Source organism: Heterodontus francisci, chromosome 11 (genome assembly GCF_036365525.1).
Source record: "Heterodontus francisci isolate sHetFra1 chromosome 11, sHetFra1.hap1, whole genome shotgun sequence".
NCBI lineage: Eukaryota > Metazoa > Chordata > Chondrichthyes > Heterodontiformes > Heterodontidae > Heterodontus > Heterodontus francisci.
Window position 1 is genome coordinate 50,250,999 of NC_090381.1, and position 17,164 is coordinate 50,268,162.

A 17,164-nucleotide genomic window follows, 5' to 3' on the forward strand; every position below is an offset into this window, starting at 1 on the left:
TTTCTGAAGAATTAAGAGAGCTACTGAAAATCACACAGGATATAAGTTTAGATATTGTAGTCAGGTAGACAACATACTAATGCCCTGTCATTACTCAATATTTTTTTGAACATAATTTTTTAAATCATTGTCTTTTATATGTAGTGCAGTTTCGACATTTGAAGGTAATGCGGCAACAGCACCAATTCAACCGAGTAAATACTATTACATCCTTATGGGTCAGACAAAACAGAATATTTGATTCACTGCACACAGGCGAACGTTACACTGTTTCAGCACTCCACGCATTTGCAGCATAAAATGTATACCGGTAGCTATTGACAGCTGCCACGTTTACACCCAGTACTATAACATTCAATAAGGGAAACCTTCAAGTTGGCTTTATGCCGCTTATTAAAACTATTTTATCAGTTACATATGCATTTATTTTGCATCACGTTTGCTGATAGTACAATTACATATATTAGAAAACGGAGTGGGATTTCCTGAAGTAGAATGGTTCCTATTAAAGCATGTATGTAGAGCTGTGTGTGTCAACATTTTGATTTTTTTTAAACTTCTAATGTTACTTCTAATGTTATGTCATATGTTGCACTGAATTGCAGCATTGTACATTTATAACTTCAGCGAATTTGTGCTGAAGAATGTACTATTACATTTCAAGCAAACAGATAAAATTACAGTAAGGAGAACATATTTAACCACAAAGCAGACACAGGATCCCTTGCCTTATTAAATATTTATCTTTGCAGTTGAAAAGTGTCGGTAGCTGCTCTTTGCACAGATTGACTGAAGGACACAAAAAGTGTGATAAGAACTAAGAAGCAGTCTCATCCTTCAAAGAAAGGGCTCAATGTCAATTTCGAGAGCAGAGCAGGGCATGGTCAGTTCAAATTTGGTGATAACATCAGGATGAAGAACTCCCAGTTTGCCAATGCTCTGACCTTTAGCAAAGATCTCTGCACATCGACCTGGGAAGAAAGTGGAATCTATAAAAGGAAGAAACAGAACAAAAACCATCAGTACTTCTCCACCTTCAATAACCATATGTAATTCACTTTCCTCACACTGCCCTGCAGCTGGCAACTGATAATGCCTTTAATTAAATCTTCAACAGCTCTAAATGAAAATTTATAATTGTCTTCCGCAGGTCAGAAGTGAGCTACACTTTGATGATGGTGGCCGACTCCCTTTTTTTCCAAAATCCAAATGAGTAACTAGTCTTTATCACATTTTCAAGATAATTAACCATCAAAGACACAAAATACCATCAAAGTTTTCTTCACCAAAGGACTAAGCAGTGTTTGCATTTACAAGTAATTAAAAGTGTACAAAAGGTCACCATGACTTTTTTTTTAATCCAATCGTAGTTTTTTTGGTAGTTCCTTTTTACTGTTTTCTGTTACTTCCTTCTACTTTATCCTTCTCTTACATCAGCATACACCCTTCCTATAGGTGGTCATGAAGTAGTTCACTCTGAATAGACATTTGTAGTGGTCATTCTCATTTTTGTCCATGGAAACCCTCCCTCACATTCAGAGAACTCTGGGTGTTCTCTGTTTCTGCACATTTCTGCAGTCCTGCTTTACTCTGGCCTAGGATCAGAAGAGATACATAAAATATATTTTCCAGATATTATATAGCATGAAGCCTTAACATTTTGACAGCTGCAAAAAATACCTTGTACATGGGTAAGAATCAAAGTGCATGTGTGATATAGAAATATCTTGTTTTTCAGTCTGTAGTAAACAGCATAGCTACCAAACATATAACAAGCACATCCTTTATGCTGACATACTAACTCTTTGTTGTTCAATAAATAAGAATGCTCTAAAGTTTGCAGAATTAAAGAAACAGGTATTAAAGATTTGTTTTCTATAATAACACATATCTACCCAGCACAGTGCAATAAGGTCCACAGAAATTAATGCTAAATAATAATTATCTAATAACTATGAATCGGGTGGTTTGCTTTAAAATTCATTTTGAACTGATCTTTCAATTCCTTTCTGATGCAATAACATTTTAAAATACTTCCTCTGGAAAATTAATTATAAAGTAATTTAGTGAGTTTACAACATATTTTGTTACAATTGAAGTGACGGATTTTTCCATTAAGCTACATAGTATTAAGAAAAAAAATTCTTAACTGAATTTTCTGATTTTACTAGGAATTGTTAAGCCCCATTTTTCCCAGAGGTATCACTACCATTTTCACTTCATACTTTTTCTCATAAATGGTTTTGAAATATTCAACAGGTACACAGGAACTAGAATCTAAAACATTGGCCCACAAATTGCTGGGGTGGGCCACGAATGGAGCCTGTTGATAATTTGAGTTGCCCTTGCTTGTAGATGATATTTTGTCCTGCAAGTTTTCATAAGTGAGAGATGCAAATAGCGCAGCGCCCTCTACAGGAGATCTGGTTTGTGAGTGAACAAGGTAAACAACTGTATCTCCTCAACTAGATTGAAGGATTGTGAAAAGAACAGTGCAAGTTACGAACAAGGAAGTATGACTTATGGTGAATTCTATGTCAAATTATGTACAGGGAACGATAGAAAGAAAAAAAGACTGGATTAAGAAAAAAAAGCGACAGAAAGAAAAACTATTAAAAAAAACTTCCACAATTACAACCTGAAGGAATGAGAGGTTGACTGGTTGTAATGAACACTTACACGTCCTTAAAAGGGTACACAAACATGAAATGACTTAAATTCATGTCTACCGTGCTAGAACAGAAACTTCACTCCACTCTCTGCATTTGAATGGGGAGTCAGAGTCTTACCTAAAGTTGCTGTGGCATTTGCACATAAATAACGGCAAGAGCTATTAGTCTCACCAATATTTTGACACTTTTTGGGCCAATGTTGTATTTCAATATTTATACAACATTTAGTCATATGGAACGTTGACAGAGTGTGATATAAGCTGTCATTTTTGTGCATGGTTGCCTCTAGGGAAAACGAAAAGTGGAAAAAAAAGAGCAACAGTTCACATGAGTAGGTGTTTGGAGGAGATTATTGGAACTGTATTTTATAAGATATATAAAAAAATCAGCTGCAATTTGTATGTTTAAACTGATCTAATGAGATGAAACTAATTTCCCTCTCCTCCCCAAAGAACATAAAATTAAGTCATAGAGTGAGGGTCGAAACCAAAATGGGAGGAATCCCCATTTCCCTCAATTAAGACCTTGCAGTATTTCTAAAACTTTCAGAGTGTTCTGATACGCATCACTTTTCTTAGCTGAGTGCTTCACTGAGATATAGCAGAAAATAGTCCAATGTTAGTAATCTGCAGCATAATGCTAATTACCCAGTGTTTAATTGATTCTAATGATAAATCATTTCATATTAGATTAGCTTCTTATGCAATCTTTCAGAGATTCATGGACTTAAAAAATGATTTTCGTTTATCCCAAAGCTGGAGATCAAACAGAGAATGAACTTCATATTACCAACTCTGTAACCTGTGAAACATCATTAGTTATAATGAAGACAGTGAAATTAATCCTGTTTGAAATGGTTTGGGACTTTTTTAATGTTTTGTTTCAATTTCTCAGAAAAGCTCTTCACCACCTAGCAGTCTTCTTTGTCCAAAAGGATAAGCATTTCAGCAGCAGCCACATCTAACTACTATTAACATTCCTCTACAATCAATGAGAGAGATTTCCAGCTAGCCCAGCTGGCTCAGTTCTATGCTCCTTCAGGGAGAGAATCCCTGGCATGGTGAAGCATTCCACTTAATAGCCTGGCTAAGAATAAAGCACATCAATAGTGAAACAGAATCAACTACTAGACAGCCCATCAGACCTGGATTATTTGATTCAGGGCTGGGCGAGGAGCCAGTCTACAGACTGGACTGTCTTTCAAGGTAACTTACAGAAGTTTCTTCCCCGCCCTGCTCCCCACCTCCCCCCCCCCCCCCCCACCCGCTCCCCACCTCACCCCCCCCCCCCACCCCCCCACCCCCATCCAAGGTTCTCCCCTTTCCCACTTTCACTTAAAAAACGCAAAGGGTAGGTAGTTTTCACCATCCCTTGTGTGGTAAACTGGCAGAACGGATCACCGTCTGCTATAGAACCCATCTGATTTTCATTTTCATTGAAATCAATTTCTGCAGGTCTCTCTAATAGAAGGCAGATAAACTGATCAGAATACACAGAACCTTTTCCCATTTGCTTACTACTTGACAAAACCAATGAGCCTCTTCTCTGTGACGGTACTTAGCACTTGGCAAGCAATGAATATATTTTATCACTAAGTAATAGCAAAATCTCACACACGTCATTTTGAAACCAAAACCACCAACCAGTTAAGGAATGGTAACACAGCTCTACACCATCACTGAGTTCAAGCAGCTTTTACATAGCCTTTTTTTTGTAAGAGACAGGAAACAGCACTTTTCCACTAATATTCTAACTTGACAGTGAACAATAGATAGGTTGTATATTACACCAATTAGATGAAATAGGGTAATGTCCTTTGCAACATACTAAAAAAAAAATAATTAAGCCTGGGTCATTCCACTTGCCAGATATTTTTCAGGATATTTATAGTTTGATAAAATGGCATCAAGTCCCAATGCTGCATTTACTTTTTGTATTCCTGTTTTGGATGCAGCAAAATGAAAGTTTACATTAAATAGCTCCAGCCGCAAGTGCATAAGGAATAAAATGGAGCACTTACATCGTGCTGGAAAACTACGCTGAAAAGTTCTGTAACAGTAAGTCTATCTTATTTAACATAAAAAACCTGAAGGGAACAAACTATACCCTGTATAAGTAGCTTAAAATTAACAGTCACTTCAACTCTTCTTTCTATCGAAGTCCTTGCACAGGAAGGCATCAGGAGCTGCACAGGTGGAAAGCCTCTCAGCTGGCCTAATCCTTCTAGGCTAAACACTATCTCTACACTCTATGACATCAAAGAACACAATTAACAAAGGCCCCAATGACAGATCCAGAGGCAGAATCCATCAGGTGAAAACCTGTGTGTGTATGCCTGCAGCTACTTCTTCTTCTGCTGCCTTACTGAATCTGGACAGATGGTGGCGTTAACTATAGGCCTGTGGTTGTGAACAATTAAACTACTTTGGCACTAATCAGCTTAAATACACCACCACCACCCCACTCCCAACTTATTTTTCTCTATCATATAATGAAATCGAACTTCCAGCACAGAAACTGGATGTTTGGCCTCACTTGTCAATGCTGGCTCTTCTTCTCTCCTTACATACTATGAGTGAGCCGATGAGCTGAGGGCACAGATAGAAACATAGCAACACGATATCATTGCTATAACAGAAACCTGTCTTAAAGAGGGGCAAGAATGGCAGCTCAACATCCTTGGATATAGAGTTTTCAAGCAGGATAGAGAGGGGGATAAAAAAAGGAGGGGGTATAGCATTATTGGTTAAGGAATCAATAACAGCTGTTGAGGAGGGATGATTTGCTAAATGAATCATCAAATGAGGCCATATGGGTGGATATCAGAAATAAAAAAGGGGCAGCCACACTACTAGGAGTGTATTATAAAACCCCAAATAGTGAGAGGGAGATAGAAGAAAAATATGTAGGAAATTTCTGAGTGCAAAAACTATAGGGCAATAATAGTTTGGGATTTCAACTACCCTAATATCAACTGGGATACTAACATTGTGTAAGGCAAAGAGGACTCAAAACTCTTGAACTGCATTCAAGAGAACGTTTTTAGCCAGCGCGTAACCAGCCCAACGAGAGGAGGCACAATTCTATATTTAGTCTTCGGTAATGAAGCTGGGCAGGTGGATGACGTAGCAGTGAGTGACCATTTTGGAGATAGCGACCATAATACAGTTAGTTTTAGCATAATCATGGAAAAGGACAAAGATAAAACAGGAGTAAAAGTTCTAAATTGGGGGAAGCCAAATTTTACGAAAATGTGAGGTGATCTGGCGAAAGTAGACTGGATACAGCTACTTGAAGGAAAATCAATGGCAAACCAGTGGGAGGCATTCAAAAGCAAGATTCTACAGGCATAGTGTCAGCATGTCCCCACACAAATAAAGGGTGGTGTGGCCAAATCTAGAGTCCCCTGGTTATCTAGAAGCTTACAGGGCAAGTTAAAGCAGAAAAAGAAAACTTATGATGATTACAAAATCTTAATACTTTAGAAAGCCTAGAGGAGTATAAAATGCAGGGATGAAGTAAAAAAAGGAAATCAGAAAAGCAAAGAGGACATGAAAAATTACTGGCAGGTAAAATAGAGGAAAACTCAAAGATGTTTCATCAGTACATTAAGAGCAAGAGGATGACTAAGGAAAGGGTAGGGCCTATCAGAGATGTACAAGGGAACTTACACGTGGATGCAGAAGATGTGGGCAGGGTTCTTAATGAGTTTTTTGTTTCTGTCTTCACAAAGGAGAGGAATGATGCAGACATTGTAGTTAAAGAGGAGTGTGAAATATTAGGTAGGATGAGCATAATGAGAGGGGAAGGACTAGAGGGTCTGACATCCCTGAAAGTGGATAAATCACCAGGGCCGGATGGGTTGCATCCCAGGTAGTTAAAGGAAGCCAGGGAGGAAATAGCGAATGCGCTGAGGATCATCTTCAAATCCTCACTGGATACGGGCAAGGTGCCAGAGGATTGGAGGTCTGCAAACGTTATACCATTGTTTAAAAAGGGTGCGAGGGATAGGCCAAATAATTATAGGCCGGTCTGTCTGACCTCAGTGGTGGGCAAATTATTAGAATCAATTCTGAGTGACAGGATAAACTGCCACTTCGAAAGGCATTGATTAATCAGGAATAGTCAGCATGGATTTGTTAAGGGAAGGTCATGTTTTACAAACTTGAGTTTTTTGAGGAATTAACAAGGAGAAATGATGAGGATAGTGCACTGGATGTTGTCTACATGGATTTTAGTAAGGCATTTGACAAGGTCACACATAGCAGACTGGTCAGAAAAATGAAAGCCCATGAGATAGAGGAATGTGGCAGGTTGGATCCAAAATTGGCTCAATAACAGGAAATAAAGGGTAGTAGTCAATGGATGTTTTTGCAAATGGAAAACGGTTTCCAGTGGCATTCCACAGGGCTCAGTGCTAGGACCCTTGCTGTTTGTGGTATATAGTAAGGATTTGGACTTAAATGTGGGAAGCATGATCAGGAAGTTTGCAGACAACATAAAAATTGGCCGTGTGGTAGATAGCGAGGAGGATAGCTGTAGACTCCAGGAAGATATTGAAAGACTGGTCAGATGAGCAGAAAAGTGGCAAATGGAATTCAACCCGGATAAGTGTGAGGTGATGCATTTGGGGAGGTCAAACAAGGCAAAGGAATACATGATTAATGGGAAAATACTGAGAGGTGTAGTGGAAGTGAGGGATCTTGGAGTCAATGTCCACAGATCCCTGAAGGTAGCAGGATAGGTCGATAAGGTGTTTAAGAAGGCATAGGAAATCCTTTCCTTTATTAGCCGAGGTATAGAATACAAGAGCAGGGAAGTTATGCTGGAAGTGTATAAATCATTGGTTAGGCCACAACTTGAGTACTGTGTGCAGTTCTGCTCACCTCGTTACAAAAAGGATGTAATTGCACTAGAGAGGGTACAGAGGAGATTTACGAGGATGTTGTCGGGACTGAAAAAATGCAGCTATGAGGAAAGATCGGACAAGCTGGGGTTGTTCTCCTTGGAACGGAGAAGGCTGAGGGGAGATCTGAATGAAATGTACAAACATGACATTGCTACTTATTTCAGTTCTGGATGGCCAATCCCTTATTCTGAGACTGTAACCCCAGGTTCTAGGCTACCCAGCCAGGGGAATCATCCTCCCAGTATCTATAGTGTCAAGCCCATTATGAATTTTATATATTTCAAATGAGAGCGCCTCTTAGTCTTCTAAATTCTAGGGTATATAGGCCTAGTCCCCTCATAGGACAACCTCCTCATCCCAGGAATCAGTCTAGTGACCTTTGTTGCCATTCCTCCAAGACAAATATATCCTTAGGTAAGGAGACCATAACTATACTCATTACTCAAGATAAAAGCAAAATACTGCGGATGCTGGAAATCTGAAACGAAAACAAGAAATGCTGGATTCACTCAGCAGGTCTGGCAGCATCTGTGGAAAGAGAAGCAGAGTTAACGTTTCGGGTCAGTGACCCTTCTTCGGAACTGACAAATATTAGAAAAGTCACAGATTATAAACAAGTGAGGTGGGGGTTGGGCAAGAGATAACAAAGGAGAAGGTGCAGATTGGACCAGGCCACATAGCTGACCAAAAGGTCACGGAGCAAAGGCAAACAATATGTTAATGGTGTGTTGAAAGACAAAGCATTAGTACAGATTAGGTGTGAATATACTGAATATTGAACATCAGCAAGTGCAAACCTGAAGAAAAACAACCTGAAAAAAACAGTGGGTAAGCAAACTGAACAAACTAAGATGAAATGAAGTAAATGCAAAAAAAGATTGTAAAAAATGTATTGTTCAGTTTGCTTACCCACTGTTTTTTTCAGGTTGTTTTTCTTCAGGTTTGCACTTGCTGATGTTCAATATTCAGTATATTCACACCTAATCTGTACTAATGCTTTGTCTTTCAACACACCATTAACATATTGTTTGCCTTTGCTCCGTGACCTTTTGGTCAGCTATGTGGCCTGGTCCAATCTGCACCTTCTCCTTTGTTATCTCTTGCCCAACCCCCACCTCACTTGTTTATAATCTGTGACTTTTCTAATATTTGTCAGTTCCGAAGAAGGGTCACTGACCCGAAACGTTAACTCTGCTTCTCTTTCCACAGATGCTGCCAGACCTGCTGAGTGAATCCAGCATTTCTCATTACTCAAGATGTGGTCTCACCAAGGCCCTGTACAATTGCAGTAAGATTTCTTCACTCTTAGATGCCAATCCCTGTATAATAAAGCTAACATACCATTTGTTTTCCTAATTGCTTGCTGTAACTGTATGTTAATTTCTGTGATTCACATACAAGAACACCCAAGTCCCTACAAATACTAACATTTCCCAATCTCTCACCACTTCAATAAAAATTCTGATTTCGTATTTTTCCTTCCAAAGTGGATAACTTCACACTTCCCTACATTCTATTCCAGCTGCCATGTTCTTGCCCAATCACTTATCCTCTCTATGTCCCTTTGCAGCCTCTTTGCAACCTCCTCACAGCTTTCCCACTTAGCTCTGTAGCATCAGCAAACTTGGATACGTTATACTCGGTCACATCATCCAAGTCATTGATTCAGATTGTAAATAGCTGAGGCCCAAGCACCAATACTTCCATTTGTTACAGCCTACCAACCCAAAAATGACCCTTTATTCCTACTCTTTATTTTCTATCCATACTAATATATTACCCCAGATCCCATTTGCACTTGAAATTCCTCGATCTTTTGTGCTGGTTTGGCCAAATTACACCCTAGCAGAAACTCCAGGCCCAAGTATCTACTTCCAGAAAAGTAAACTAAAAAAGATTGTGTAACTGTGTACGTTTATAGCTGCAAAGTTCAGATGAGGTCAATAAACTGCTTGAGATTTTTTTTAAATCAGTTACCAATGCCCTGAAGCATGCCAGTCTTGTAACAACCTTTGAACTGTATCACTGTTTTGAATAACAATTAAATTACCAATGCTTTCGAGAAACATCAAGTACTTCAATGTACATTTCCAAAATATGCAGGAAATGCGTTAAAAGCCGACAACACATCTTTCGGTTCAGAGGCTTTTGATAAAGTTTTCCTATTTTTTTAAATCACAGATTCCGGAGCCATCTGAAACCCTTTAAGGATCAATTGTGTTTTAACATTCTCCTACCTGCAATACAGAAAATACTGCACACTATCTTTGGACGAAGATGTCTCTGCAAAAAAATTCAATTGTACTTCTTCATGTCCACACTAAGAGGGTTGATTGAGCAGTACATCCATAAGCAGTTTTCCCTCCTTTGAAACACGATGCATTTGAAACCAGGAAGAGCATTCTTTAGATCAGGGTGTCCAAACTATGGGCCACAGTTCATATCATGTGTGGCCGCAAGCTCTCTGGCTCACAATATCCCAGTGACATTTTGATATACCATTGCCTTTCCCTACTCAAGTTTCAAAAGCTGTCTCACAAGTGGATAATTCCTAAATTATTACATCGATTTTGGGGTATGGAAAGCTTAGAAATTATCTTGAAAACATAAATCTTTCAGTTAACAAATTAATTGAGCAATGATATGAGGATGTGGAACAAGTCTTATACCCAAAAAGCAAATCAATATAAATTACCACCAAATTCTTCTAGCAAGATGATGAGAAAGGACCAAATGCAATGAGTAAATTAAATGCTTACGTAGAGTTTTAAAAAAAAAATACATTTGCTAACAACTGAAAGTTTTATGTTCTAAAGTATTCCAAGAGTTTTGAGATTTGTATTATGAATAGTTACAGGTGCAAACGAAGCACCACGATATATGGAAAATTGGCCCACTAAGCCAAGGAGTGTAGACTTTCTGCTCTACTTAAATCAAGAGTGGGAACGTCAACCAAGACCACAATCAGAGCTCGATTTCTTGCTGTACAATCCATCATCAGGATGTTCTTCTAATGACATACCCCAATGATACCAAGTTAACTGAAATTCAACTTTGACAAAATGTAAGTAAACCTTTTATAAATACCAGGTACTGTATTTGCAAGGAAGACGCACACACTGAGGAAAAATAAGCTGATGCACATTTGTGTGCAATATATTCTTGGAACAGCTTCATGCTCTGTAACTCAGTCTTGCTCCAATAAATAAGATTTTCCTAAAAGGTATTGGTTTCCATAAGCAATTCATAAAATGCCAAGGAATGATTTTGTTTACAATTGCCTCATTCTGGCCAAAATAACTTAAGACAATCCATTTAATTACTTGTAATCATTTAATAATACCCATGGTACTAATAATCTAGATTATGAGAGCAAATTCTAAACTCTAAAGGAAAATCTCAGTGATGTTGCGAATTATATCATACTATTACACCTTTTCACTTTACATATAATGGACTAACCCTTCTCCCTGGAGGTAGCAAATAGACCAGACGTCTGACTCATGCACTGTCTGCTTTGCTACGCCTGTTTGCTAATGCTGCTGTTCCATATCCAAGCTTTAACAGGATCACTAAATCTCTTGATGATACATATTACTCCAAACGGCCACCAACAGCATCTCTGTTCCATTTCACGTAGCCTGAGTGAGGATCATTTTTCACACACAATCTCCAGAAAGGCAAATGGCACTCAACAATTTCACCCCTATTTCCAGTCATCTATATCCATGCACAGGTGTCTCACAGATGGCTACAGGAGGTCAGAACTTAGTGGCATTATGAGAAAACGTATTTCACACGCAGAGAGAGAGGTTGCAAACCTTGCTCTACACTTGACATAACACGTCAAGGCACATAGAAGGTTAATTAAAGGATGCAGCAACTTTAGGACATAATTCCTCATGGCAAGGCAGAATTTTTAATTATGGTGGAAAATCCACTGTGGCAAAATTACATTTCTTCATGCATTGGAAATAGATGTATTAAATCTGCTCAGATATGTTATTTTTTTAGAATTGGAACATTACAGCGCAGTACAGGCCCTTCGGCCCTCGATGTTGCGCCGACCTGTGAAACCATCTGACCTACACTATTCCATTTTCATCCATATGTCTATCCAATGACCACTTAAATGCCCTTAAAGTTGGCGAGTCTACTACTGTTGCAGGCAGAGCGTTCCACGCCCCTACTACTCTCGGAGTAAAGAAACTACCTCTAACATCTGTCCTATATCTATCACCCCTCAACTTAAAGCTATGTCCCCTCGTGTTTGCCATCACCATCCGAGGAAAAAGACTCTCACTATCCACCCTATCTAACCCTCTGATTATCTTATATGTCTCTATTAAGTCACCTCTCCTCCTCCTTCTCTCCAACGAAAACAACCTCAAGTCCCTCAGCCTTTCCTCGTAAGACCTTCCCTCCATACCAGGCAACATCCTAGTAAATCTCCTCTGCACCCTTTCCAAAGCTTCCACATCCTTCCTATAATGCGGTGACCAGAACTGCACGCAATACTCCAGGTGCGGTCTCACCAGAGTTCTGTACAGCTGCAGCATGACCTCGTGGCTCCGAAACTCGATCCCCCTACTAATAAAAGCTAACACACCATATGCCTTCTTAACAGCCCTATTAACCTGGGTAGCAACTTTCAGGGATTTATGTACCTGGACACCAAGATCTCTCTGTTCATCTATACTACCAAGAATCTTACCATTAGCCCAGTACTCTGCATTCCTGTTACTCCTTCCAAAGTGAATCACCTCACACTTTTCCGCATTAAACTCCATTTGCCATCTCTCAGCCCAGCTCTGTAGCCTATCTATGTCCCTCTGTACCCTACAACATCCTTCGGCACTATCCACAACTCCACCGACCTTCGTGTCATCCGCAAATTTACTAACCCACCCTTCTACACCCTCTTCCAGGTCATTTATAAAAATGACAAACAGCAGTGGCCCCAAAACAGATCCTTGCAGTACACCACTAGTAACTAAACTCCAGGATGAACATTTGCCATCAACCACCACCCTCTGTCTTCTTTCAGCTAGCCAATTTCTGATCCAAAGCTCTAAATCACCTTCAACCCCATACTTCCGTATTTTCTGCAATAGCAGAAATAAATTCTTACTGTTATAGTACTGGGCTTTATATTTTAAAAATGCATGATCAGTGAGGAAATACAGATCTGATGTCCCAGCCCCTGATTTAGTTTGATTTTCCATTTTTCTCTCACCGGGCCACTTTCATATGCATCCCTGCAGGTCAATTGAGGACAATCACTACATAAGCCTGAGAGCCAGTCGCCTGGGGTCTTGGTCTCAGAAGTTGCATCACCTAACAAAATCTGCAAAGATACATTAATGTCATATTCTTTTCTCAAATTATACAGTTATATGATATAAATTAAATGATGATCCTAGATGTTTAAAACTCTGAAATTAACAGTAGATCCTTCAGCATACATTAAGAGTCAAGGTAACATTTTGAACATAAACCTTTATGTTCGCTACAATGACTGACAAAATACTAACCTGTTTTTTCTCTTTAGAAATGCTGACTGACTTCCTGCATAATTTCAGGATTTGCACTTCTAATTTTTTTTTTATTTGTACAGAATAGAAAAAGTAAAATAGCTAATCTGGATAACTACAGGCATGTTAGCTTAACATACATAGTAGGAAAAATTTTAGAGTCCTTAATTAAGGATGTAATTACCACATATCCAGATAAAGAGAAAATAGTTAGAAGTCTGGACATGGATCATGCTGGACAAACCTCAAAATTCTGAGAGAGGGTAACAGACATGGTAAATGGTGGAAGTGCAGTGGATGTAGTGTGCATGGGCTTGAGGTAAGTCTTTGAAGAGGTATCATGTGAAATTACTAGGGAAGATTAAGGGGTATAGAATTTGGGGGTGGGGGGCACAATGGGCAGGTGATAGAAAACTGGATTTTAAATTGGTTAGAAGGGAGAAAACAGATTACAACCTAAGGGTGGATTTTCAGAATGATTATAAATGATCAGTTGTATCTCTTAGGATTCAATTCTGAGGCCACTTCTGTTCATTATGTATATCAGTGATTTGCATATAGTGTTGAAATTTGCAGGTAATACCAAAATAGGAAGTATAGTGCATTCTTTAGATCACCAAAGGAACCTGCAAAGATGGGGAACTGAGTTAAAGGTGGCAGATGGAATTTAAAGTCAATAAATATGAGATGACGTTGATTTAAAAAAAAACAATAATTATATTCTGAAAGGAAGTTGGCTCTGTTGTGTAATGTACAAATTATAAACAGGCATAGTTCCATGTTCTAGTTACAGTAACAGAAGTACTGCAACAGAAATGTATGCAGCTCCAATGCTGAGGTGCAAAGTGCAGCACGTGTATAACCTAACCCTTAAACTGTCAGCAGTCCCAACTGCCATCTGGGCTGACCAGGTAGTAAGTGTTATGCTCATGCGATGACATGCTGAAAATTATACATTTCAGTACAGCTTCAGAACCGGAGCAACAGCCCTAAACTATAAAATGTTAAAATATATTTTAAAAATCTATGTTTGCACTGTTAACCCTTTTCCTCCCATATTTACACTTCCCATTTTTTTGGGTAACTTTAACTTTGCTGTTTTCTCCCTAATATTCTTTCATTACAAATGAAAACACTTCGAAAACAAAATCTTCATTGACTGCAAAGTGCTTTGGGACATCCTGAAGTCATGAAAGGTGCTACATCAATGCAAGTCTTTCTTTCTTAATCCAACTATCCTATCTTTCCTAATCTTACACCATTCTCAGCTAAGAAAAAAGTTTTAAACTTTCTATTTAGCAGTGTTGTTTATCTTACTTTTCATTTTCAAGATGCAAGTATAACTTGGAAAAATACTCTTCAAATGTCTTTAAATTCCAGATTTCCAGCCAACTGAAAGCCCATACACTTACCTAGTTGTGCCAAATCCACTATTAAATATTAAATCTGCTCAGATATGTTATTATTATACCACCCATTGTAAAAACTATTCATAGAATCATAGAAACTTACGGCAGGGAAGGAGGCCTTTCAGCCCATCATGCCTGTGCTGGTTCTTCAAAAGAGCAGACGTGCTTGGTCCCACATCCCCGCCTTTTGCCTGTAACCCTGTCTGTTCTTCATTAAGTACCTGTCCAACTTCCTTTTTAAAATTATTTACCCAATCAGCTTTCATCACCTTTTCAGGTAGAGCTTACCAGATCCAACAACTCTGTGAAAAAAAATTCTCACCTTCCCTTTAGAACCTTTGCCAATAATTTTAAATCTATGATCTATGTTTATTGACACACTCATAAGTAATAGTTTTTAATCAGTCAAACTCTATCATGAAAAACTCTATTAAGTTACCTTTTAACCTCCTCTGTTCCAAGAAGAACAAACCTAACTCTTCCAACCTCTCCTCAAAACTGAAGTCCCTCATCCCTGATAACTTTCTATATGCCTTGACTTATGTCATGTCAAGTTAATTGAAGGATGCAGCATCTTTAGGACATAATTCCTCATGGTAAGGCAGAATTTTTAACTATGGTGGAAAATCCACTGTGGCAAAATTACATTTCTTTCATGCATTGGAAATAGATGTATTAAATTTGTTCAGATATGTTATAATTATATCACCCATTGTAAAAAAAATACTCATAGAATCATAGTCAACCTCATCTGTTCCCTTTCTAAGACCTTTACATCTTTTCTGATTTGCTAGAGTACAATCTTAATCTGGAAATAGAACTATTTAGCATCTTTAGTTCCTTCTGCATTCAGTCACAATGTGTTCGATTTTGGACTGAGGTGGCACTGTGAACTATATACCCCACCCTACCCCCTACACCATTAAGATGATTTTCAAGAAGTCAGGTAAAAGATTCTCCACAGTTGTAATATTCCTCAGAAAATGTGAATAAAAATTATGCTGAGAGTTGATAGCATATGAATGCCATATAAATTGTCTGAAATTCCTCCAAATAGGTAAGTTAATTCCACTGCTAACTCTATCAAATACAGAATTTCTATAATGCACAAATATAAGAGAATGTATATGTAGTGTGGGCGGCACAGTGGTTAGCACCGCAGCCTCACAGCTCCAGCGACCCGGGTTCAATACTGGGTACTGCCTGTGTGGAGTTTGCAAGCTCTCCCTGTGTCTGCGTGGGTTTCCTCCGGGTGCTCCGGTTTCCTCCCACATGCCAAAGACTTGCAGGTTGATAGGTAAATTGGCCATTATAAAATTGCCCCTAGTATAGGTGGGTGGTAGGGAAATATAGGGACAGGTGGGGATGTGGTAGGAATATGGAATTAGTGTAGGATTAGTATAAATGGGTGGTTGATGGTCGGCACAGACTCGGTGGGCCGAAGGGCCTGTTTCAGTGCTGTATCTCTAACTAACTGCCTGAATCGCTCAGTTGGTAAATGTACCGATCAATGTGGAACTGAGCCAAAATACAATGAAGGTCCTAGGTTTGATTTCTGGGCTGTGTGCTGAATTAACTGATCTCAGCAACAATTGACCTAAAGGGCTCCTGGGCTAGGCATGGAAAGACAACAAAAATTGGGTAGGATGACTCTTGATGGCTACCCAATAACTCCAATTGGATGGGTACAGGATTGTGGCCAGCAGCGACATTATGCACTGTTGCCATGCACTATCTGGACTTAAAGCAAGATTTGCAGTTGATCAAGATACTGGAAAGTTGCCAGTTTTCAGGAGAGGAGCATTGAACAGAAACATGCTTAATCTCTCTCTTCCCCTTCTTTCCTAAGGGATGGCTTGATGGGAGGGCATTTTAGATCACAGACTTTATTTCTTCCTGTTTATATTTGAAGTAATGCTACACATTCATAACTAACTCTGAGTAATGAATACTGCACACATCTTTCAATGGATACACATGAAGATATTTGCAGAAAGAATCTCCGATGCCAAGTTCTTTTTTATTTGTTTTTGAGATGTGGCAAGACCAGCATTTATTGCCCATCCCTAATTGCCCTTGAGGTGGTGGTGGTGAAGCGCCTTCTTGAACCGCTGCAGCACATCTGGTGCAGGTACACCCACAGTGCTGTTGGGAGGGGATTTCAGGAATTTGACCCAGCGACAGTGAAGGAATGGCGATATAGTTCCAAGTCAAGATGGTGTGTGGCTTGGAGGGGAGCTTGCAGTGGTGGTGTTCCCATGCACTCGCTGCCCTTGTCCTTCTCGTTGGTAGAGGTCGCAAGTTTGGAAGGTGCTGTCCAAGCAGCCTTGGTGAGTTGTTGCAGTGCATCTTGTAGATGGTACACACTGCTGCCACTGTGCGTCAGTGCTGGAAGGAGTGAACGTTTAAACTGGTGGATGGGGTGCCAATCAAACAGGCTGCTTTGTCCTGGATGTCTTTGAGCTTCTGAGTGTTGTTGGAGCTGCACTCATCCAGGCAAGTGGAGAGCATTCCATCAGATTCCTGATTTGTGCCTTGTAGATGGTGGACAAGCACTGTGGAGTCAGGAAGTGAGTTACTCGCTGCAGAATTCCTAGCCCCTGACCTGTTCTTGTATCCACAGTAATTTTAATGGTTGGT

At 39.3% G+C, this 17,164-nt stretch overlaps 1 protein-coding gene across 2 annotated transcripts in view; it reads right to left on the reverse strand.

The window, feature by feature from the left end:
* Positions 1–380: 380 nt before the first annotated feature.
* Positions 381–17,164, reverse strand: part of farsb (phenylalanyl-tRNA synthetase subunit beta) — a 68,443-nt gene continuing 51,659 nt past the window's right edge. The window contains exons 17-18 of one of the 2 annotated variants that reach the window (XR_010975960.1): positions 1,433–1,595; positions 907–989 (exon numbers count right to left, since the gene is read on the reverse strand). Coding sequence is in view for 1 of the 2 variants with exons in the window: in XM_068042131.1 (XP_067898232.1) it covers positions 838–989 (152 nt within the window). In the remaining variant the exon portion in view is untranslated. Of the gene's footprint in view, positions 990–1,432; positions 1,596–17,164 lie in introns of both variants that reach the window. The other variant, XM_068042131.1, reaches the window with a different exon arrangement.